General features: G+C 40.0%; 1 protein-coding gene and 1 long non-coding RNA gene across 4 annotated transcripts in view; one reads left to right on the top strand and one right to left on the bottom strand.

Moving 5' to 3' along the window:
• gsg1l.S (GSG1-like S homeolog) overlaps window positions 1-25,524 on the bottom strand; it is a 43,647-nt gene that overhangs the window by 5,673 nt on the left and 12,450 nt on the right. Inside the window, exons 2-4 of one of the 3 annotated variants that reach the window (XM_041570504.1) lie at window positions 4,571-5,428; window positions 2,266-2,313; window positions 183-335 (exon numbers count right to left, since the gene is read on the bottom strand). In XM_041570504.1, the coding sequence (XP_041426438.1) occupies window positions 183-335; window positions 2,266-2,313; window positions 4,571-4,895 (526 nt within the window). In that variant the 5' untranslated portion in view covers window positions 4,896-5,428. Of the gene's footprint in view, window positions 1-182; window positions 336-2,265; window positions 2,314-4,570; window positions 5,429-25,524 lie in introns of those variants that run through there. The other 2 variants (NM_001093431.1, XM_041570505.1) reach the window with 2 other exon arrangements.
• Window positions 21,135-23,028, top strand: LOC108697755. The gene is made up of 2 exons (XR_001932479.2): window positions 21,135-21,191; window positions 22,365-23,028. It is a non-coding gene; the product is annotated as an uncharacterized LOC108697755 (long non-coding RNA).

The raw sequence follows: 25,524 nt of genomic DNA, 5'->3' as shown, positions 1-25,524 counted from the left end.
CTATTGGGTTTATTTAATGTTTACATGATTTTCTAGTAGACTTAAGGTATAAAGATCCAAATTATGGAAAGTTCCAGGTCCGGATCATTCTGGATAACAGCTCCCATACCTGTACCAACAGCGTAATATCAACAGTGTGACCACATACATGGCATGTGCCTGTACATGTAAGAACTGAGTACCTGACAGCACAGTGATGATGGCGGCAAATGCATTAATTTTAAGCCCATCGATAAAATTACTGGAGGAGAAGAATTCCAAACACATGAGCAGGAAGCCGAGGCTTAGCAGGATAATGTACAGAAACTCAGAGATCACCGACAGCCAGAGGACACCTGAATCAGGATGCAAGGTAAGCAGAAAAAAATAATATTAATATGATAAAATGATATTAATAATATTAATAATGATATTATGTAACACTTCTGAGCTGAATAAGTTCAATAAGTACATGTATATATATACCCATGGCACACAGTTTACTATAGTTATTTCTGATATGCCTCGTTGAGAACAACATGTCATTTACAGCCCTGGCACAAACAACAAACCCCCTCCCCCGGCCCCCCAAAGTTACACCCCTAGGTGTACAGCAAGTGTAAGGCCGCCAGACATATGAGGGTAGAAATACATTGGGGTAGGTGTGGTGGGGCAAATACAAGAAAACACTTATTTAACCTGGGTAAATCTGCCCTTCTTCGGAAACCCATAGCAACCAATCAGCAATAATAAACATTTATAATTGCTATAGTTTATTCAGGAGCCGTGACCAGCTCCATGTTGTAGCTCCCACCCTTCCCAGCTATAGTCATGTGATCCCACTGCTGGCCAATAAAAGGGCAGCCAAGTTTGGGAGTTTTAACCTTGAAGGCAGCAAGTAAGTTGAAGGTAAAACTTAGTGCCTGTGTAAAATGTATAATGAAGCAATTGAATTCTTAATGAATCAGATGAAAATTAAGCGTAGGACTGGCCAGATATGGGATGACTTTGACGTAGTTGGCCAGCTTAAATATATTGCAATATATGGACAAACAATCCCTGTTTTGTTTAAAAGGTAAGGTATTTCTAGGTAGCTTAAAGGAGAACCAAAACCTTAATTATAAAAACCCCTACCTTACATAGACGCCCTCCCTGCTCCCCCCAGCCTAGCTGTTACCTTCGGTAAATGCCCCTAACTCTTTACTTACCTCTCTTTGCAGATTCAGCGCAGCGGAGCTCACGGGCACCATCTTCCAGCTCTTTGGTAATCTTCGGGTCTTCTTTTGGCTCTTCGGCAATTTCCATTAATTTCTGGGCATGCACAGTTTTCAAAATCCTGAAGACTGCTCCAACTGCGCATTCGGCGATACGGCACTTAATTCCCAAGAAGATCAAAGAGAAGAAGATGGCGCCCATGAGCTCCGCTGCGCTGAATCTACAAAGAGAGGTAAGTAAAAAGTTAGGGGTATTTAGTAAAGGTAACAGCTAGGGGGGCAGCAGGGAGGGGGGTCTATGTAGGGTAGGGGTTTTTACAATTAAGGGTTTGTTTCTTCTTTAAGGCACAAAATTGTCCTAAATATATTGATAATGGGTTGAGTGCAAAGGATCTATGTGTCAACCAATCAGCAAATTGCTTTGGAGAGTCTACTGAGAGAAAAATAATAAAAGCCAATTTCTGATTGGTTGCTATTACTGTACTAAAGCAAATTGGCTCAGGGTTAGTGAATGAACAGATGTATGTGATGGTGGAAATACAGTGAGGAAAGGGATATGTTGTTGGGAGGAAATACACAGGGGATAGGTGTGAGCGAGGAAATGTAAGCGGCCAGTGGCACATGTAAAGTATCGGGCTCTTTAGCATTGGCGCTCCAGAAAATATAGGCTCAAATGTTTTATGTTTGGCATTTAAGTGTGCCCGAGGTCAATGGTGTGTACCAAACAATATAAACACTGTTTACTAAAGTGTTACATCCCTGTGTGCCAATACCGTTTCTCCCCAATCATATATATAAGATCCCTACCTGCTCACACTCTTTATTGTTTTGCTTTTAGCCAAATTCATGTTCTATAAATAACAGATGCTCACAGTGGGTAAAGGCTATGTTGCTTGATCTCAATAAATCAAACGAGTGCCTCCTATAATGTTTCTGAAAATCGTTTTAAATGAGCTGTAATAAAGCTGAAATGTTAATGTCTGGAGCAGGCGAGTCTGGAGGAGAAGGAATGCACGTGTGTCTGTACATGAGCGCAGCTCTACACATTGCAGATCAGCACACAGCATGGTACCTTTTTCCGAGTCAGGTGACAGCTCAATAAAGCTTCGGCAGGCCTCTTCTGAAATATAACGGGAGATATATTATTATTACTGAATACATGTGATTATCCCTTGGGTCTCCAGCTTCATATGACCATGCCTACCTGTTCTAATGGGTTTTGATCTGCTGTATGCCTGATCAGGGTTTATACACAATAAATAGCAGCCGTTCAGACTGAATAAAAGCAATAACAGGGGCACCAAGCTCTCCCATTGTTAGACATAGTCCATACCTCCCAACTGTCTTATGTGCAGCTGTGGGACAGTTGGGAGGTAGGGATTGCACCGGGCCCCCCTGCAAAAAAATCTTCAGAGGGACTCAGCGCACTCTGATCCCCACAGCCACAGCTGCAGATAAGATACTTTTGTAACAATTTTGAGACAAGCAAATAAGTAATTGTAACAATTTAGATAACAGGTCCCTTTGGAGAAGTAAGACTCACAGCTTAAATGGCAATTCACCTTCATTAGCAAAACTGGAACTACGCGCTCCAAATTTTTTGACCCACATCCCGCCTCCACCACGCCCACTCCCCATCCCAACAATACCCAATCTCGTCTGACTTGCTTCCCCCTTCCTCGCCGCAGGTAAAAGAGCGGCTGAGGAGGAGGGTTTTTTTTTAATTCGCTATAGAGAAGCAGACCCTACAGTCTGGACCCCCTGCGACTGCGGGTTCTGCTTCCTCTATAGCAGTGGTCCCCAACCAATGGCTCATGAGCAACATGTTGCTCTCCGACCCCTTGCATGTTGCTCCCCATGGCCTAAAAGCAGGTGCTTATTTTTCAATTACTGATTTGTAGGCAAGTTTTGGTTGCATAAAAAACAGGTGCACTGCCGAAATAAGCCTCCTATAGGCTGACAGTCCATATTAGGGCTACAAAATGTCCAATCACAGCCCTCATACATCTGAATTTTGCTCACAGATAAAAAAGGTTGGGGACCCCTGCTCTATAGTTTGGTATAGTATGGTTTTCCGGATAATGGATCTTTATGTCATTTGGCTCTCCATACCTTGTCTACTAGAAAATCATGTAAACATTAAATAAACCCAATAGTCTGGTTTTGCCTCCAATAAGGATTAATTATATCTTAGTTTGGATCAAGTACAAGCTACTGTTTTATTATTACAAAGAAAAAGGAAATCTATTTTAAAAATGTGGATTATTTGTATAAAATAGAGTCTGTGGGAGATGGTTATGCCGTAATTCGGAGCTTTCTGGATAATGGGTTTCCAGATAACAGATGCTATTCCTGACACTGTACACACTGTATACTGACAGAAGTGCAGTCATAAGCTATTGCAAACTCATGTGCCACTCACATTCAGGAATTCATACGTCAAAGCTTAGAAGCGAACATTGAACACACTTGCTAATTTTTTCTCAAAATAACACTTTTATCTCACTCATCACTCTCATTTTTTTTCAGTTATTACAGTTTTTCAAATGAAGGTTTATTGTCCTTTAAGCTGTGAGTCTTAAGGTGGTCATTGACGTAATAATTACAATCTTTCTTGGAAAAGATCTTTCCAAGAAAGATCATTCATTTCAATACACACGTGTAGAGCTCAATCGTCAGATATACAGATAGAAACAATAGAATTCTACCTGTATCTAATGATTCAGCACTAACAATGGCCGATGTTTGGATGCCTTCAAAGGTGCCCAATCAAAATTTTCCGCCCAGCCCGATCGACGAGCCGGCTGATATTCAAGTCTTCTGCCGATATCGGTCTGCTCTTTTCCCACCATACACGCACCGAATATCATACGAATATTCATTTTGTACGATATTATCTGTGCATCTATGGCCACCTTAACTTCTCCAAGAGACTTACCTAAGTTATCTAAATTGTTACAATTACTTGCTTATCTCAAAATTGTTACAAAAGTATCTTATCTGCCCCTCGTTGTTGTTCTGGGCTCTCTGCCAAAAGCCAATTAAGTTAGAGACTTTATATCTTTTTCTGGCTGTTCAGTGCAGAGAAAATCTGGACTTTCCAGTACAGACATGGGACGGCGGGTTGAGCTGTCAAAAGCGGGACTGTCCCGCTGAAAACGGGACAGTTGGGAGGTATGTATTGAGTGTGCAACAGGCCTTCTAAAATGGTAATTTTCTGTATAAGCTCTGCGTTCCTAAACAGAAAATAATAATTGAAGAGCCATAAATTTAACATAGTATCCAATAATGTAAATAGAGTCTGTTCTCCTCTTGCTCCTGGCCTTTCCTGCACAGTATTTCAGTGGTTGTCCCGTACATAAAAAATGGCAACCTACCTCCTTGATGGCTTTCACAGGAGAACCAGAACCCCGTGTGAAAGTACTTGAAGGCATATTTGTCATCCCCAGTCTCCCAGTTGTAGTGAACCACATTTGGGTTGAGTGTTCCGTTGGCGTCGGTGGAGTCACTACTGGTGGAGGTGGTGTTCATTGACAGCACTTGGCAGTTCTTGCTCTTTACTGCGGAAAGGCAGGGGGGTTTTACCACCTTGTGAGTCCCCTCGCACCAGTAGCTGGTAAAGAAGGCGGCCACTGAGAAACTAAGGGCCAACAGATTGAGAATCACAGATAATAATGATCTGTTCCTTCTGCTGAGCTCCATATTTAATCTGCAGGGCCAATAACAGTTGTCTTAGGCCTCACTATCTCTGTCCATTTTTTCTACACTTTGAACTGCAGCCTTTGTGGATATGCACATTTTGTGTCAGCTTGTGTCTTATTTTCTTTCCAGCTCTTCTTTGTTAACATATTCCATTAAAAAGTGTCTATTTCATTTCATTTATGAACATTCCCTCGCCTTCTGTCTCTACATCTCAGCACACATCTCCGCTCTTCAACAGCATCTAGCTAGTCTATTAGATTTGCTCCTATCGCTTTCATCTCGCACGGATATAACACTGTGTATCTTTCCTGGACAATAAAGTGCACACAGGCTGCCCTTTAGAAAGTCCCAATATCAAAGAGACCTTATAATTCCCATTTACATTAAAGGCACAATGCAAGTTGAGGAGGTAATTCTCGAGCGTGGGGTGCTGAGTTATTTTAATCCACTGTTTGATGTGATATAGGGAGTTGTCCAGAAATGTTTTCAATGGTTCTGATGGGCGACCCTTATTGTTGATAAAACCAGGATTCCTACAGGAAACATAAAGAATTCTTAGTAGAAGCACAAATTGACTTGATCTCTTCAGTACTATTTATCTTCTATCAAACTACTAGGCAGCTATGGTGGATCTTAAAGGGCATGTAAAGGCAAAAAGAATAAAATCCCATTTTTACTTTCTTTTAATGAAAAAGAAACCTATCTCTAATATACTTTAATTAAAAAAATGTGTACCGTTTTTATAAGAAACTTGACTGTATGCAGTGAAATTCTCCCTTCATTTACTGCTGTGGATAGGAATTGTCAGATGGTCCCTAACTGCTGAGCTGGGAAACAATCATACTTATGAACAGCAGGGGGAGCCCCCGCCTTACTTCCCAGCCATGCAGAACTCAAGCAGCTTTGTTTATGACGATCCCTAAGCAGCCCAGACCACACTGAGCATGTGCACAGTCTTAGTCTTGCAAAGATGTTTAACAAAGTTACAAGATGGTGACCCCCTGTAGCCAACTTAGAAAGCATAAATTATTTTTTGAATAAGGCTTGTGGTGCAGTAAGTTCGTGTTTATATTAAGTATACAAAATACAGCATTTCTAGCCTTATTCTATTTTAGACTTTACATGCCCTTTAATTCTGCTTTATAGGAAAACCATCACTATGGGGGTTATTTGCTAAACTCCGAATGCAAAAATGATGAAAAATTTTTAATTTTTTCTTTTATAAAATCGGACTTTTAAAAAATCCCGAAATTTTCTGAATTTATTAAACCCTGAGAAAAGTCCCAATCAGAAAATCCGGCCTGTTGAGGTTGCGTATAAGTCAGTGGGAGAAGTCCCAATGATTTTTTGATGAGCGATGAGTTTTCAGGTAAAAAAATCCGGAAAAAAAGCATGAAAAACGAATGAAAAATCCGAAAAAAAATATGAAAATCTGATTTTTTTCCCGCAAAGCAAATTTTCAGGAAAATTTAATAATAAATAAGCACAAAAAACCCGAGTGGTTTTGATTAGCGTTTGTATCAGAAAATATTAATATAAATTCGGACTTTGATAAATAACCCCTTATGTGTCATTTAGTCCATTTCTCATTAAAGGGGTGGTTCACCTTTCTGTTCACTTTTAGGGGGTTATTTTTCAAAGTCCGAATTCATCTCAATATTTTCGGAAAAAAACTCAGACCAAATCTGAACAGGTTTTTTGGGCTTATTTATTAATACACTTTCCTGAAAATTTTGTTCACGGGAAAAAATCATGAAAAATACGATTTTCCTGTTTTTTTCCGATTTTTCTGCCGAAAACTTCGGGGTATTGCCAAAAACCCAGCGCATATCAAAAATCATTTAGACTTCTCCCATTGACTTATATGCAACCTTGACAGGTCTGAGATGCCGGATATTCAGATTCAGACTTTTCCATCCTCTGGGTTTAGTAAAATTTCCGAAAAATTCATGATTTTTTCAAAAGCCCTATTTTATATAAAAAAAAAATCACGATTTTTTTGTGATTTGCATTCGGAGTTTAGTAAATAACTCCCTTAGTATATTATAGAATGGTTAATTCTAAGCAGCTTTTCAGTTTTTTAATTATTTGCCTTCTTCTTCTGTCTCTTTCCAGCTTTCAAAAGGGGGTCGCTAACCCCATCTAAAAAACAAATGCTCTGTAAGGCTACAGATTTATAGTTATTTTTACTTTTTATCAGCAATGTTTCTATTCAGGCCTCTCCTATTCATAGTCCAGTCTCTTATTCAAATTAATGCATGGTTGCTATGGTAATGTGGACCCTAGCAACTGGATTGCCAAAATTGCAAACTGGAGAGCTGCTGAATAAAAAAAATCAATAATTCAAAATCACAAAAAAATAAAACATTAAACCAATTGCAAATTGTATCAGAATATCAATTTATACATCATACAAAAAGTTAATTTAAAGGTGAACAACCCCTTAAAAGCAGAACTAAACCCTAAAATTCAATATGGCCAGAAATGCTGTATTTTATATGCTGAATTTGCTGCACCAACCTAAAGCTTTAATATCTGTATAACAGCAATTATTCAGGCCTACAAAGCTGTGCACAGGAACGCGCCATCTTGGATTTTGTTACTAGTGTCAGTGGCCCTGTTCAACAAGGCAAATAAATTCGCTGATGAAAAACATTTTTTACGCCGGCGATGGTTCCAGCACCGCCGAAGATTGACGCTAGCGACGATAAACGGTCGTCTGTTGACTTTAATGGACTCCAGCATCAACTTTGACGCCGGTGCCCATTTTGATGCTGTCGAATTGTCGCAGGCATCAAAATCGCCGGTTCGCAAATTTTTCGCCAGTTTCGCAGGAAATTTCTGAAATTCGTGGCGAAGCAAAACGGGACAAATTCGCCCATCACTAGTGTTTCTTTCTATCATGATCATTAATTTATATAGCGCCAACTAGTAACGCAGTGCTTTACATTCATGTATAATAATAACAAACAAAGGTTTACAGAGTACAATAGGGTTAGAGGGGCCTACCGCTAGAGTTTACAAATGAACGGTTAGTCTACTATTGAAACAAACTTTTCCGGATAAGCATTCCACCTATGTTCGGCGCTTACCTGCGTTGTTGTGAGGACGGAACCATTGGTAAAAATTGAGTGTGTCTGCGCTCCCCTGCAGTCAAACGGCTTTAAAGGGAACACAGGGGAGCGCAGCCCAGAACGCTCGTGTGGAAGAGCCGAAAGAGACTGGACACATGCCCAATGAAATCAACCTCCTCTTCCTCCTCCTATAGTTCTTCTGCAAAGTAGTAATAAGAGAATGTGCCCTGTTTCGCTTCGCCGAAAAATTTAAAAAAACTGCACAAAAATTCATAAAACTGCAGAAAATTGAGAAAAACATTAAAACAATGGGGCAGATTTACTAAAGGGTGAAGTGACCGTCGCTAGCAAAAATTCACCAGAAATCTCATCCGCAGGGACATCACCGATTTATTAACAGACGTAGACGACAAATTCGCTAGCGAAAGAGACGCTATCGCATTTTCACTCAGGCGAATGATCGTTACCCCGCAAAGTCAATAAAATGCAAATTGTACTGAACGTTAACTCTTTCACCAGAGTTTCCTTCACCACCTTAGACATGGTGAACTGATAAAATGAAGCTTAATCCTCACCTACAATCTTATGTCAGTGACATCATATCCTGTACGCCGAAAAGTCTCAAAAATGCTGGCGTTGACCCATTTCAGTTAACTTTTAGTATATTATTATATGGATGGCTAATTCTAAGCAACTTTTCAATTGGTCTTAAAGGGATGTTTACCTTAAAGTAAACTTTTAGTATGAATTAGAGAGTGATAATCTGAGCCAATATGCAATTGGTCTTCATTTTTTATTATTTGTGGTTTCAGAGTTATTTAGATTTTTATTCAGCAGCTCTCTGCAATTGAATCTCTCCAAATTACCCCTAGCAACCATGCATTGATTTGAATAAGAGACTGGAATATGAATAGGAGAGGCCAGAATAGAAAGATGAGCAATAAAAAGTTGCAATAACAATACATTTGAAGCCTCACAGAGCATTTGTATAGTGGTCAGTGAAGAAGGCAAATAATTCACAATGAAGACCATTTGAAAAGATGCTTAGAATTGGCATTTCTATAATATACTAAAAGTTAACTTAAAGGTAAACTGACCCATTAAGAGAAAATATGTATGTCGTTTAGGGATTCCTTTCCTGTGGCTTGGAAATTAAATGGTGTGTTATCAGTGTCAGACTGGCCCACAGGGATACCAGGAAAACTCCCGGTGGGCCCAGGTGTCAGTGGCCCCTCCTGCTTCAAAACATTTGGCCTATTTCATGGTCATTCCCTATTTCTATGAGAACAAAGAGACTAAATAGATTGAATAAGAGATTATAGTATGTAAAGACTATAGACTAGAATAGAATAGAGGTTGCATGAGGAGAGGAATTATAATAGTACTGAGAGTGGGCCCCTGATCGAAGGTCTCTTGGTGGGCCCCTAGTCAAAGATTTTTGGTTGGGCCCCTGGTGTCCCAGTCCGACACTGTTGGACACATTTACTAAGGGTCGAATTATGAAGTGGTAAAACTTCAAAATTCAACCATCGAATTGTGGAAATTCGGTATTCGAAGTTTTTTTTGGAGTGAATTTAGCCATTTTTCGATCAATTTTCAAAAAAAAAACTTTGACTTCTAAAAACGTAGCCAAGTACTGGCTGTGGGTTCTAGGAGGTCCCCCATAGGCTAACATAGCAATTCGGCAGGTTTAAGGTGGTGAAGTTTTTTAAAGAGATAGTACTTCGATTTTCAAATGGTCAGAAAATATTCGTTGTTTTTTCAATTCGAATCGAATTTTGGCCTATTCGATGTTCGAAGTACCCAAAAATTACTTTGAAATTCGACGTTTTTGAATTTGAAAATTCACTTTGAATTCACTTTGACCCTGTGTGTTATGTATACAGTGTTCCATCTCCTCCTGCTCCCTGTGTCCCCCTCCCCAGCAGCATCCCTGTGCCCCCCGGTATTTACACTCTTGTCACATACAGTATCCTTTAATCAATTCCTCCTGAGAGGAAACAACTGCTCCTTCTGAGACAGAAAATGACAGAGTGGAAAAAAAGAAGCAATCAGGTGTTTGGAGTCCTGCAGAGAGCCAGAAGCAGTGGCATCTCATTTGGTGACAGGGAACGATAATCACATGAAGAGGAGAAAGATGAGCTTCCCGGCTACCAAACTGAGACAGCGGGAATTTAGCATTAATTATATCACTGCTTTATAGCAGACCTGAGATGCTCCTGATATTCGCTGGATAAACATTATTATCATGCAATGCATCACACAGCGCTGTACCGTTTAATGTATACAAACAAAGCATAGAAGTAAGGGTATGGACCTGTTATCTAGAATGTTTGGGACCTGGGGCTTTCCAGATAAAGGGTCTTTCTGGAAATTGGATCTCTATACCTTAAGTCTATGCGAAGTGGCTAATGCTGACGAATATTCGCCAGCGTGACATCATTTTGCCACTTCGCCGGTTTACTACGGGTCCCTGTCATAAATTCGCTAGCGAAGGAGATAGACTCTAGCGATACTTGCACTCTAACGCCTGGCAAATTTTCACTCTGGCGAATGGACGTAACTACGCTAATTCACTAAGATGCAGATTTTCCTGAACGTTACATCTTGCCCCAGAAATTACTTCGCCAGCTCAGACCAGACGAAGTGCAATAGAGTAAACAGGAGTTTGTTCGAAAATAGTTGAAAATTTTTCTAAGTCCCAAAAAACGCTGATGTCTTTTACTTTTTACAGGGTGATAGGCTGAAAAAGATCATAATTTTTTTTTGGAGGTACCCTCCTTCCCCCCTACATTTCCTAACATATGGCACATACACTATACACTGGGCTCATGTGTAGGGCAAAATAACAACTTTATTTTAGTTTATTAAGGTTTCCCGGGCTTGTCTAGTGTAATGTATTTACTGCAACATATACGTCCATTCAACTTTAACTTCCCGTGTATGCAAATTAGGCAACGCTAGCGAACTTCACTTTGCTTGCCACAATAACGATAGCGCAACTTCGCCAGCGTTCGGCCCCCCTGGACGCAACTTTGAATTTTAGTGAATTAGCGTTGTCCTGGCGAATCTACGCCTGACGAAGTGTTGAGATGTCAGCAAAGCCGTCGCTGGCGCAATTTTGGAGGTAAGTAAATTTGCCCCTATAAATCCTGGCAGTATCTGAGTAGTGGAGGGCTCCGCTCAATGTGAAAGGCAGCGGCTATAAGACGAAGCGTGAGCCAAGACCGGAACCTTGGGTCTTTTTCTGGGTTTTGGGTAACCGAGTGTGACAATATATTTTAATAGAAACCCACATTGGGGGGTTTAGTTTTCCTTTAACAGCATGTGATTTAGTAAAAAAATTAGCAAAGAAAGAGGAACAGGATCTAATGACAGTGTTTTCCATTCACAAGGTTTAGGCTTGGACATGGCTCTCAAGGTGCACTTTGACTGAGATATTCCTTTCTGTCTAATGCACATCCCATTATGCAAAACAGACTGAGCCTAAGGGCAGAGACAAACGGGAATATTCGGGGAGATTAGTCGCCCGGGGACAAATCTCCTCTTTTTCGGGTGACTAATCTCCCCGAACTTGCTTCCCCTGCCTACCCCCAGCTAGAATGAAAATTGGTACTCGGAGCGTTTCGTTTTCCGAAGTCGCCTGAAGTTTCTTCGTGAGGCAACTTTGGAAAACAAAGCGCTCCGAGTTTTGGCTTTTTTGCTTTCAATAGGAATTAATTATATCTTAGTTTGGATCAAATACAAGGTTCTGTTTTATTATTACAGAGAAAAAAGAAAACTTATTTTATTTGGATTATTTGATTATAATGGAGTTGGATTTTTATTTATCAGTTTCAGCAATCTGGTTGCTACGGTTCAAATTACCCTATTTTTTTAGTTGAATAAGATGTAAGATTGAGCAATAAAATATGTTGAAAGATGAGCAATAAAAAGGAGAAATTACAGTAATTGTGTAGCCTTACAGAGCATTTGTTTATAGATGGGGCCAGTGACCCCCATTTGAAAGCTGGAAACACTAAAAATAAATAAACAATGAAGACCAAATGAAACGTTTGTTAGAGTTGGCCATTCTATAACATACTAAAAGTTAAAATAAAGGCAAACCATCCCTTTGACAATGTATTCAACTATTATTTTAACATTCCCTCCTATTCTCTTCTATTGACATAAGAACTGGTCTGCTGTCATTATAGTGTTCCATGGAACAACTGTGTGCGGAGCAGCGATACCATTTATATGTCCATTTTCTCTCTCTTCTTTCAGTATCATAAGTCTTCTTATTTGGACCCAGTGACTTTGCCATTTTGAAACTGACAGCACAACGTAGACTATTTTTTATTATTTCCCCTGTAACCAATGGCAGGTCACCTTCAGCCTTGCCTTGAATGCTGTTTTGGCTTCCACTGTCTCTGTATCTCCTATATGCAGCTCTTTGTTTGCCTTTACAGACCCGGCTCTTCATTAGCTTTCCATGTCAGCTTTCTTCTCTCTGTTCTACCTATTTTGGGATCAACCCACACAGAGGGCATATGAGGTGGCTCTCTGCAGTTTTAGTACTAAAAAGCTGAAAGACATATTATGTGTTCTCTGAGCAGTGAAGGTGTTTTGATGAAGTTTGATCAAATACCATTTATAATTATAGGTACAGGTATGGGATCCGTTATACAGAAAGCTCTGAATTACCGAAAGGCCCTCTCCTCATAGGCATTTTATTAAAATAATACAAATTTTTAAAAAGTATTTCCTATTTCTCTGTAATAATAAAACAGTGCCTTGTACTTGATCCAAAATAAGATACTGTATAATCAATCCTTTTCAGAAGCAGAACCAGCCAATTGGGTTTATTTAACCTTTACATGATTTTCTTTTATACTAAAGGTATGAGGATCCAAATTATGGAAATATTTGTTATCCGTAAAGCCCCAGGTCCTGAGAATTCTGCATAACAGGTCCCATACCTGTGTACATCTATTGCCCTCTGTGACTAAGGGGCCCATTTACTTAGCTCGAGTGAAGGAATAGAGGAAAAAACACTTCAAATTTTTTTTTGGCTACTTCGACCATCGAATGGGCTACTTCTACCACGACTTCGACTTCGAATCAAACTAAAAATCGTTCAACTATTCGATAGTCGAAGTACTGTCTCTTTAAAAAAAAACTTCGACCCCCTAGTTCGCCACCTAAAAGCTACCGAAGTCAATGGAAGGTCCCCATAGGCTTAGCTTTCTTTTTTTTTGGTCAAAAAAAAATCGTTCGATCGATGGATTAAAATCCTTCGAATCGAACGATTCGAAGGATTTAATTGTTCAATTGAATGATTTTTCGTTTGACCGTTCGATCGAACAAATATCGCTAAATCTTTCAACTTCGATATACGAAGTCGAAGGATTTAACTTCGACAGTCGAATATCAAGGGTTAATTAACCCTCAATATTCGACCATAAGTAAATTTGCCCCTTAAAGTATGTTATTTCTTCTTTTTTTTATGACCCTTACAGCTATCATAAAGCATGGCAGAGGAAATGAATGGGAATAATAGGATAAGCAGGGACACACTATAATAGTCAGCCTGGGGTGAATCAGCCTTTCTCCAATTACTGCAAAAAAAAAAAAAAAGTCATCAATATAACTTAGCCAAGGAATACATTTGCAATTCACATATAGGCCCATAAAAGCATTAGAACAGATAGCAACTATATCCCTCTAAGAATAAATATAGATATTCTGAACAGATGTTGTGAACCTGATTATTTTCTTTTTTAGAAAATTAAATGGAGCGGTTAGGAAGATTCACATTTATAACAACCAATGCCTACTGAGTTCCGAATGCTTTTGGCTTTATAATGCACAATTAAAAAGAAATTACAAGAGGAAAAAAAAAACTGCTGCTTTCAAATCATTTTCAGTGAGTACATAAATGAGACAAAATGGAGTGGAAGTCATTCTGGGAAGGCTCTGTAGTAGGTATTAAAAAATACTCAATAATTAAGTTTATAAAACCCGAATCAGTGAATATTTGTCATGCTTTCCGTATAACTAAAAGATTTTTTTTTATTTTAGAGGTGCCTATATATATATATATATAATTAAAATCATTTAAACGTGAGACACAAATAAATGGCACAAAGTCTGGCCAGGTTTTAAGGTAAATATTCAATAATGAAGACATTTTTTCCACCAAGGTCAATTTCTAATTTAGTAGTGGGCAATCTGTTAGGGAGAGCTCTAGCAGAAGAGATAACAGTAGTAAAGTAGTAAATCAGTGATAATACTGATCCAAGAGAATAAGATTTGCACGAACAGTTGAGAAACAGAACATTAAAATGCATTATGTAAAGACGAATTACAGGAACAAGGGATTATTGGGAACCACAATGTTAGAATAAATTAGACTATAATGCAAATTCAATGGTTCCATCTAATCTAGGGTGGTCACTAATCTCTGTTCTAGACAGTACTGCACAGACTGTAATTATAGTTTGCTTTGATTTATGGGTAAAACTGTATAGCATAAGCAACTTGATTTGCTGCTATCCCATTTTTGTTAGCAAATGTGTGTGCCCACCACATAATAATATGTTACAAAACAAAACAAAGTCATTATGAGGCAAATTCCTTTGCCAACATTAACCAGAAAGACTTTCCATTGAATTATCCGCAGAGGTTTTGCCACTGACCAGCAGTTAACATTAAGTATAAACACTCTAAGAGAAGAGAATAATGCAAAAGAAAATACAAAAACAAAAGCCACCAAGCATTCTGCCAATGGCCTGATCTGACAGTGAGAAAAAGCTTTATCTTTTGTCACTTCCTCATCCGCCAACAGATAATGTACCTGCCAAACAGGTGGACTGGCAGGTAAAATATCCAGATTGGACAAATATAGGACGACATGATGGTCTGCTGAATCTAGGGACAAACATGCAGAGGATGATGGACAGTATGGCCAAAACTGGCTAAGGAAACGTGAAATCATGGGGAAGAGGGGGGGGGGGGTGACAGTTGTCCCCAGTGATCACACTCACCTGATGCTAGGGATGCACAGAATCCAGGATCCGGTTCGGGATACGGCCAGGATTCGGCCTTTTTCAGCAGGATTCGGCCGAATCCTTCTGCACGGCCGAATTGAATCCCGGGTGGGAGGGAAATTGCGTGACAAAACAAGGAAGTTAAGAATGTTGTCCCCTTCCCATCCCTAATTTGCATATGCAAATTAGGATTCGGATTTGGTTCGGTATTTGGACAAATCTTTTGCGAAGGAATCGGCCAAATCCAAAATAGTGGATTCAGTGCATCCCTACCTGATACCCGAGGCCGGTGCTCCCATTAGAGCAGGGGTCCCCGTGGACATACCTAAACTGGGCCACTGAGCCAAGTCCGCATTTGACGCGGACGCACCAAATCTGACGCGGAAGCACTGAATTTGACGTGGCGCACCGAATTTGATGCAGGCGCACCGAATTTGACACAGTACCCACAAAATTTAGCATTGGTGAGCCCGAAATTGACATGGCGAGCGTATTTGACACCTCCCCCTGGTCCTTGCAAAAGATTCTCGCTTTACTCTGTCCCCTAGGGCAAAAAAGGTCGGGGACCGCTGTGTTAGAGGAAAACTGCCGCTGCCCAGTGTATTTCTAAGCAAGTATCACACAGCGATCTTCTTTTATTCCTTCTTTGTGCCAGGTGTGCAATAGAGTTTAAGCAAAAACAGGGGCTAAAAGGCAACTTCAATTTTTCTCAGTCTTCTCTGAGGCTCCACAGACTTTACAATATGATATCATAGGGTTGCCACATTTTTGCCACTTTTCTGTGGCGGCAATTCTGGGCACGGCTGTGACATACCAGGGGTGGGTCAATGATGTATCTGTTGTGGGCCGATGATGTCAGAGAGGTGGGGCTATTACATGACGATCAGGGATTAGCCGATGGCCATGTCAATCCTAGGGAATCCTGCCCGGTTTTCCTAATTTGAAAAACCAGGAGGCAGTTTTAACAGTTTCAATATCCCTGGGTCACAACCGGACAGGTGGCAACCCTATGACATCATCATTAAAATTGAATCCAGATCCCCCAACATGCTGTATGAGATATAATTGTAATAAATTGGACAGCACTACTATAGTATATAGTCCACATCCCAAGACATCAAATACTCAGCAGGATGGACTAGGTCACTATAATAATCCTGAAGCAATTTTGAAAAAAAAAACAAAATACCTTTTTTCAACAGGTAAAATATGGAGGATGTGAATGAAGCCGTGCACTTAGGGACGACAGACATAAGATAAACCTGTGGCAAAGCTAAACGCATTTATGAAGCTTATATACTAAACACGCGGATTTAAAGATGCCAGTTGATTTTATCATAATCTATCTCTGAAAATACGGATTTGTGTCTTGAATTGTAACTGACAATATTAGGATTACAATAAATAGCAGCAGAAAACCTGCAAAAATGAGTTTGGCAGAAAAGTTACAAAACATTCCATATCAGTTTTTGTGGAAAATAAAGCTACAAGACGTTGCTGGGTGATTGACTACTCTTTCCCATTAGCCAACTCTGTACAAGAATATCCGATTAGTTATGCAGTGTAAGAGTGACATCTCCATAGCAGAACAGAAGGAATATTATGAGGAATATTCTGCCTAAGGGTGATGTGAGGGTGACAATAAGTACAAAAGTCTCTAAGTCTTTCTGAAGTAAGTGTGAGAGACATGGGGTAGACAAGAAGCTACTATGCAACAGAAAAACAGAGGAAAGTATATGGCAAGCAAACTGCAGAATGGTTGGGGCTCAGGCCAACGGATTTCATTAAAGGGGAACTATCGCGAAAATGAAAATGCTTCATCGTGAAATAAGAAACTTTCTAGATCAATTACAAATTCTGTATTGTTTCTGAAATAATTATGTTTATCTTTACTATTCCTCTCTCAGCATCTGTTTCTCTTCAATTTCTCTTCATGCAGGAGTTGGGTGTCAGATAATCAATGACAGTTAGATCCAATATATCTTATAGGGGGGGTCCTTTTGCCTAGAATATTTATTAGAGCTCATTCTATTAAAATCACCAGACATCATGTCTCTCTATATGCAGGATTTGTGCAAAAGGCAGTGATTTTGTTCGTACTGGAATCTGTTATTTAAATGAACTCTGATTCATCTGCTAGGAAAGGAAGCCCCCCTTTATCATCATCATCATCATCATTTATTTATATAGCGTTGTCAAGATACGCAGTGACCAGAGGAGAAGTGAGGCGAAGATCAGAAGCAGAGCGTAGGTTTCGTGAAGGAGAGTATTTGGAGATTAGAGATGAAATATAGGGAGGGGTTTCATTATTAAGGGCCTTGAATGTGAGTGTAAGTAATTTGAATTTGATTCTAGAAGATATTGGGAGCCAGTGAAGGGACATACATATGGGAGCAGCTGATGTTGAGCGGCGAGCTAGATGAATGAGTCTAGAGGCCGCGTTTAGAATAGATTGGAGTTGTGAAAGGTGACTTGTTGGAATACCTTTATAAGATATATTGGATATAACTGTCAATGAATATATGACACAAAAATGACACCCAGCTGCTGCATGAAGACAGAATGAAGAGAGAGGGATAGTGAAGATAAACTTGATTATTTCAGAAGCGGTACAGAATTTTTGACTGATTGTATTTAGAAAGTTTCTTATTTTCAGTATGATGAAGCTTATATAAAATTTTCATTTTCACGATAGTTCCCCTTTAAGGATGGATGGTTGATATGGATGCTGCCAGTTTTGCTCTGACATTGGTAACATAACTAGTGTTACACTTGTGCCCTGTTAGCCCTCCAGCCCAGTGCCACCTGCTGCCGTTATATAAAAGTGACACCTTCACCAGTCTGTACCTGAAAATCAGTGACGTGGCATGGCCGGCAGCTAAAAATACATATCAAGCAGTGCCCTTCCACATCAAGATGGCATGCTGTAGTAATCAGAATAAAGGGGCAGATAATACAAGCAATAAATCCAGAGCCGGGCCAACCCGGCCAGGTGCCCTAGGCAACCTTGCCGGCCATTGCGCCGGCTTAGTGTGTGCTCAATCGCGAAACTATGCTCCAGCGCGAAGCTACGTGCCAACGCGTAACGCCCTAGGCACGTGCCTACTCTGTCTACCCCTAGTTCCGGCCCTGAATAAATCAAATAAAAATGAACAGTACCACCAAAAAATGAAAGTGTTTTGAAGGAATGATAATATAATGTACTGGAGCCCTGTGCTGGTAAAACTGGTGGGTTTTCTTCAGAAAAACAACTATAGTTTATATAAACAAGCTGCTGTGTAGCCATGGGGGCAGCCATTCAAGCACAGTAGATAACACAGTAGATAACAGAGAAGTTCTGAAGAATCTCATTGTATACTAGTATAGAGCTTAGCTGCATTTCCTGTGCCTATTCTCCTTTTTCAGATGTGAATGGCTGCCCCCATGGCTACACATAAGCTTGTTTATATAAACAATAGTAGAGTTTCTGAAGCAAATACATCAGTTTTACCAGTGCAGGGCAACAGTACATTATACCTGCTATTCAGTCTTTATTGTGCATTCACACAACATATTTCAGGCAGCAAGGGCCCTTTTTTCAAGTGTGTACAAACCAATCATTCTTATTTGGATAAAACAGAGCCTATGGGAGATGGCCATTCAGTAATTCAGAATTTTCATATCACAATGCTTATAACCTTTTAATAAACTAGAGATAGATTTTAACTGTTTTCCATTGAGTTTCCCAGTATGAAGCCTTTTACAACCAGTGCATTTTGCCTGCTGTTTGGTTCCATCAAGTACTGACTTTGCAAACATTGACTTGTGAATTATGTTATTTTATGTATTTGCCTACAAACATAAAGGTGGTACAGGTATAGGGCCTGTTATCCAGAATGCTCAGGACCTTGGGTTTTCCGGATAATGGATCTTTCTGTGATTTGGACCTTCATACCTTAAATCTACTAGAAAATCATGTAAACATTAAACAAACACAATAGGCTGGTTCTGCTTCCAATAAGGATTAAGTATATCTTAGTTTGGATCAAGTTTGGATCAAGTACAAGCTGCTGTTTTATTATTACAGAGAAAAAAGAAAAGATTTTGATTATTTGTATAAAATGGAATCTATGGGATATGGTCTTCCCGTAATTCGGAGCTTTCCGGATAACAGGTTTCCGGATAACGGATCCCATACCTGTACTGGTGGCAGGCCAAGGTTTCTTAAGTGACTTGGTTGAAAATCTCTGATCTCTGCCCTGTTTCTTTTGCTTATTGAAACAACCTGAAAAAAACTAAACAAATCTGTCCTTCCACACCATGAGGCATGTTAAAAGGTTATTCAACCAAGAATAAGTTGATTTATATTAGCTGCTATTTTAAATAAGATGAAATACAACAAGGCACAGTAGAACTCATTAGCCCTGCAGGCTACAAAGGCAGTCTCCCCACAATCACTCTCACTTGCAGAACCTACTTACGTGCTGATGAAACAGCGAATTGTGCAGACAGACTTCATAAGCAGCCGAAGACGGGAGGGGAGGCGAGAACGTGAAAAAATGAGCGACCTTTGGGTACCGGAGAATGTCAAGATGAGCAGTGAGGATGCTCTACATTTCTCTTCCTATAATATCAGGCAGGAGTATTTATTATCAGGATTGGGGGGGGGTAAAGCTGATTAAAACGCCTTCATTATCTGCAGGGAAGATCCAGCGTCAGGGGTCCTTTCAATTGTGAGTTTGACTTTCCTTCTCCTTTAAGTGGCAGTTGTAAGTTTATGTAGAAATTGCCTATTATTACAGTATGCAATAATTAATATTTTTACCAGAGCTGTCGCCCTTTGTTGAACCCCAGCCAGTGGCTCGTGAGCAACACATTGCTTTAGGAAAGCTTTAATTACAAAAAAAACAGGGTTACTGCCAAACAGAGCCTCCTGTAGGCCCCCAGTCCATATAGGGGCTACCAATAGCCAACCCTTATTAAAATTAGCCCCTGCGCCCTGCACTCTACAGTGATCATTGATCACAGCAGGAGATTTTAGAGAAAATTATGGCAGTAAAAAAAAAATTAACTTCATAGTTTATTGTACCCAGCAAAGGCAAGTGTGGGGAGATTATTCGTGTTCGGCAAATCCCCTAGTCCAAAATATGGACATACTGGTGAAACTTTGAAAGACTGCATGACCATTTGTGACCAACTGAGTACCACCAGCTGTCAGTGGGATTCTGGGAATAGTCAACAACAGATATAGGAAAATAATGTACTCAGCACCCCAGCCCTTTATGTCACTGCCCATAATACTTAAAGAGATACTTTCATGGGAAAACGTTTTTTTTTGTTTTTTTTTTCAAAACGCTCCAGCAGAATTCTGCACTGAAATCTGTTTCTCAAAAGAGAAAACAGATTTTTTTATTTTTCATTTTGAAATCTGACATGGGGCTAGACATATTGTCAGTTTCCCAGATGCCCTCAATCATGTGACTTGTGCTCTGATGAACTTCAGTCACTCTTTACTGCAGTACTACAATTTGGAATTATATCACCTCTCCCTTTCCCCCCAGCAGCCTCAATGGGAAGGTAACCAGACACCAGCTTCCTGGTAGATTTAAGAACAGCACTCAATAGCAAATTTCAGGTCCCACTGCGACACATTCAGTTACATTGAGTAGGAGAAACAACAGCCTGCCAGAAAGCAGTTCCATCCTAAAGTGCTGGCTCTTTCTGAAAGCACATGACCAGGCAAAATTACCTGAGATAGCTGCCTAGAAACCAATATTATATATTGGTGTGTGTGTGTGTGTGTGTGTGTGTGTGTATATATATATATATATATATATATATTGTAGCATGGTTGGGAAAATCATGGATGGAAAGTATATCCCTCCCAGAATCCTCTATGAAGCAGTGCAAAGGGATGTGAAAATGAGGCTCTGAGTAGTAGGGAGGTGATTAGCTTCACCTGGAGTAAAAGGTGGGGTCTCAATTAAGGCTGCTCTCTGCCCTGGAGAGAGAGCGAAAGGAGTGCTGTGTTAAAAGTTTGCTTAGTAACTGCATGTTACCTGTGTTTAAAGCATAAGGACTTTTATTGCTGGGCACAAGTTTCCAGAAAGAGGCAAGTTATCTGGTAGCAAGGACTGGCTACCAGCTTCTGCCTTAAGTGTTTGGGGAGCGGCTGCTTCCAGGAGAAAAGCACAAGGAATCTCCAAAGGACTGTGAGTTAACAGTTAATTTTGTTTGCTGGACTTATATTGCCCAAGTGGGAGACTGTGGGACCTTTGGGAAAAGGACATTTTCATTTATCAGTACAGCTGGACTATTTTTGTTTACTGCCTTCCCAAAGGGTATGAACTGTTATGTTGGTGTTTAAGCTGCTGTGTTAAATAAATGCACATGTGATATCAGCTGGAAACCTGTGTACTGCCTACTGTCTGTGTGAAAGCAGTTGCTGCTGCTACTACTACCTAAAGAGCCATTCCCCCACAATATATATATATAATATAATATTCTGCTGTCAGGCAAAACATCTTTGCTCAGGCTTCCAAGGCACCATGCAATTTTTCTCTGTCACATAAAGGGTGACGCATGGGAGACTGTTTGGCACCTACATGCACACATTTTACTAGCAAGTAGGGATGCACCGCATCCAGGATTCGGTTCGCGATTCGGTCAGGATTCGGCCTTTTTCAGCAGGATTCAGCCGAATCCTTCTGCCCGGCCGAACTGTATCCAAACCCTAATTTACATATGCAAATTAGGGGTGGGAAGGGAAATCGAGTGACTTATTGTCACAAAACAAGGAAGTAAAAAATCTTTTCCCCTCCCACCCTAATTTACATATGCAAATTAGGGTTCGGATTCGGTTCGGTATTTGGCCGAATCTTTCGGCAAGGATTCGGGGGTTCGGCCGCATTCAAAATAGTGGATTCGGTGCTTTCCTACTAGCAAGGCACTCGAAAGGTGCTAGGAGGAGCACCTGTAGGTTTAATGTACATTGGGAGGCCTTTATGCTACAGGGCATATGTGCTAACCAATCCCCAACATCAAGGGTGTAATGCGCTCTCAGACTGAACTATGGACAGCCCAGGTGTATGGTGCTCTTATGGGTGTAACATTGCACCACCTGGTGATGTGCACCTACCCACCTCTGAAAAATTATCCAATATAAGAAATAGTCCTAGAAATAGAATAGCTTTTCCTGGCACTGTACTGTCCTGGTTTTCTCTCTGCAAGCCTATTGACTCCAAGGGAAAGCAAATAGGAGACATATTTTACATTAACTGCATCAGGGTATTTGTCGAATTTACACTCTCATTTTTCCTCCCTGACAAATACAAAGATTTTTGTATAAAAATCAATTTCAAGTCAACATCTTCCTCTCCCCTCAGGTTCTTGCACGAGAAATAGCAATAGAATTTGTTGGAAGGATCCTCACCATGACATACTGGCCGTATCAGCTGCAAAGTGCTCTGCATTATGGCTTTATATGAATCTATGGATCCACCGGGACTTGGCTTATGAGGAAATATGAGGTTTTTAAAGAAGCATTTCTTGCCTCCACGGCTGAAGACACATATTGTTGTTTACATCATTCAATGAACAATGTGGTAGGGGAACAACAGGCTGATACTTATACAGGGTACATTTACCCAGGTCCATCTTATTTGTTAACCAATTAAATGTCACCTTTATCCTGGCCTGTGTATATCAGAATAATAGAGTTAGCTGTTATGGGATGTAAGATGTAAAGCTAAGGCTGATGCTTGTAAAACAGACAAACCCTACTGTTCTTTTCTAGATGATGAGTTGGGCAGAAAGCTGAGTTACTGTGAGGGAAATTATAGCCTATAATGATAAAAAAAAATGATATATTGTCATAACTGAATTGGCGGTTGAGCTGCAGCTGTCAGAATAAATCTAAGAGATGTGTCTGGCCAAGCATTTATTTTTCTTATTTAACAGGAGAAAAAGAAACCGGGTGATAGTGGAGCCCAACACCTAGGTGATCTTTTCTGTTGATACAATTCACACATCACAATAAAAACACTTTAAAGAGATGCATTCATTGAAGCAAGTTCTTTCCTTTATTTCCCTTGGGCCTTGCAGGACTATAACTCTCAGAATCCTCCAGCATGTTATAATAAGGCATTTTGACAGCATGTTGACAGTGGTAGTAAAGCAGCAGCAGGGGGTGACTCACTGTTAAAGGGCATGTCAAGTCTAAAATAGAATAAGGCTAGAAATGCTGTATTTTGTATACTAAATATAAACACGAACTTACTGCACCACAAGCCTAATCAAACAAATAATTTATGCTTTCAAAGTTGGCCACAGGGGGTCACCATCTTGTAACTTTGTTAAACATCTTTGCAAGACTAAGACTGTGCACATGCTCAGTGTGGTCTGGGCTGCTTAGGGATCATCATAAACAAAGCTGCTTGAGTTCTGCATGGCTGGGAAATAAGGCGGGGGCTCCCCCTGCTGTTCATAAGTATGATTGTTTCCCTGCTCAGAAGTTAGGGACCATCTGACAATTCCTACCCACAGCAGTAAATGAAGGGAGAATTTCACTGCATACAGTCAGGTTTCTTATAAAAACGGTACACATTTTTTAATTAAAGTATATTGGAGAAAGTTTTCTTTTTCATTAAAGAAAGTAAAAATGGGATTTTATTCTTTTTGCCTTTACATGCCCTTTAAGAAGAGCTTTATACAAAAATGAGCGTAATGGCTAAATCCAACTAATATTAATAACACTGTTAAGAACCTAAACATAGAATTAAAGTTGCTGAAGATGTTCAAAGAAAACTTTGTGTTTTATACAACTTCCATAACCCTTAGGCCTATGGCACGTGCAGCATTTCTCCCCTATAAAGTAACAACTCACAAGAGGGAGATTTTCCACCAATGACCTATATTGTGGCAATATAACCTCCCTTTTATCATCAGCAATATAAGTATGGGATCCATTATCCAGAAACCCGTTATCCAGAATGCTTCAGATTACAGAAAGGCCATCTCCCATAGACTGCATTTTAAGCAAATTTTTAAAAATGATAATGTTTTTCTTTGTAATAATAAAACAGTACCTTGTACTTGATCCCAACTAGGATATAACTAATCTGTATTGGAGGCAAAACAATCACATTGGGTTTAATTTATGTTTAAATGATCTTTCAGTAAAGTTAAAGTATGGAGATCCAAATTACAGGAACACCCCTTATCCGGAAAACCCCAGGTCCTGAGCATTCTGGATAACAGTTCCCATACCTGTGTCTTCTCCAACTAGAAATCCTAGAAAACAATATGTTTTATAGGTATGAGATTTATTATTCAATAACGAAAAAACTACCACGCTCCAAAATCTTGCAGTGATACTCCCCAGAGTATATTTCTTGTATAGACAAATCTTCATTCTTGCCGCAGTCAGTTCCTTTTTAGGGCAGAGACAAACGATCAGATTCAGGGAGATTAGTCGCCCTGCAACAAAACTTGTCTTCTTTCGGCTGACTAATCTCCTCGAACTGCCTTTCCCTGCCTTCCCGCCGGCTAGAATGTAAATCGCCGGCGGGATGGCACTTCTAGCGCTTTATTTTCCAAAGTCGCTCGAAGTTTCTTTGCGAGGCAACTTTGGAAAATGAAATGCTCCGTTTACCACCCCGCCGGCGATTTACATTGTAGCTGGCGAGAAGGCAGTTCGGGGAGATTAGTCGCCAGAAGAAGAGGAGATTTGTCGCAGAGCGACTAATCTCCCCGAATCTGACCGTGTGTCTCTGCGCTTAATGATACAACAAACGCCTTCAAATCAAAGTTAAAGGGCACTATCACCAAATTAGTATTTTAAATGAAAATGTGAAACAAGCCATTTCTCCACATATAATCTGATACAATTCTGAGGATTTTCTTTCAAATATATTAACAGTTAAATCCTCAGCCCGTTGCTGAATTCCTCCCCCTGAGCTCTGCCTACTGGCTTTGGATTTGTATCAGTCAGGCATCCGGCACCGACAGCTTTATTCACAACCGTGCATCGGCTTATTTAAAGTCTATTGTTACTGTCATGGTGAGTTGATTTAATAGAGTTGTGGGCAAGGCAGAAAGGCAAAATGGGTAAAAAAAATCTGCAGTTACTGAGCATCAGTGAATGAAATGGCAACACGTTCCCTCAAAGCTTGTAGGTGCTTTGATTCCCTTGCTCCAGGTTTTTTTTTTTAACTTAAAAATGGGTTCCCATGCTGTTTAAAGATTCCCTTTAAATGAGAAGAAAAGGTGGAATTACTGAAGGGTGGCAAGTTGTTAGACAGGCCCCAATGATTCAAGTCGCTGAGATTAAAGGAACAGTAACACTGCCCCACTGCACTGGTACAACTGGTGTGTTTGCTTCAGAAACTCTACTATATTTTATATAAACAAGCTGCTGTGTAGCCATGGGGGCAGCCATTCAAAAGAGAAAAAGCTCAGGATACATAGCAGATAACAGATAAACTCTGTAGAATACAATGGAATTCTTCAGAGTTTATCTGTTATCTACTGTGTATCCTGTGCTTG

Source organism: Xenopus laevis, chromosome 7S (assembly GCF_017654675.1).
Source record: "Xenopus laevis strain J_2021 chromosome 7S, Xenopus_laevis_v10.1, whole genome shotgun sequence".
Lineage (NCBI taxonomy): Eukaryota > Metazoa > Chordata > Amphibia > Anura > Pipidae > Xenopus > Xenopus laevis.
This window is presented reverse-complemented; position numbering and strand designations above follow the sequence as displayed.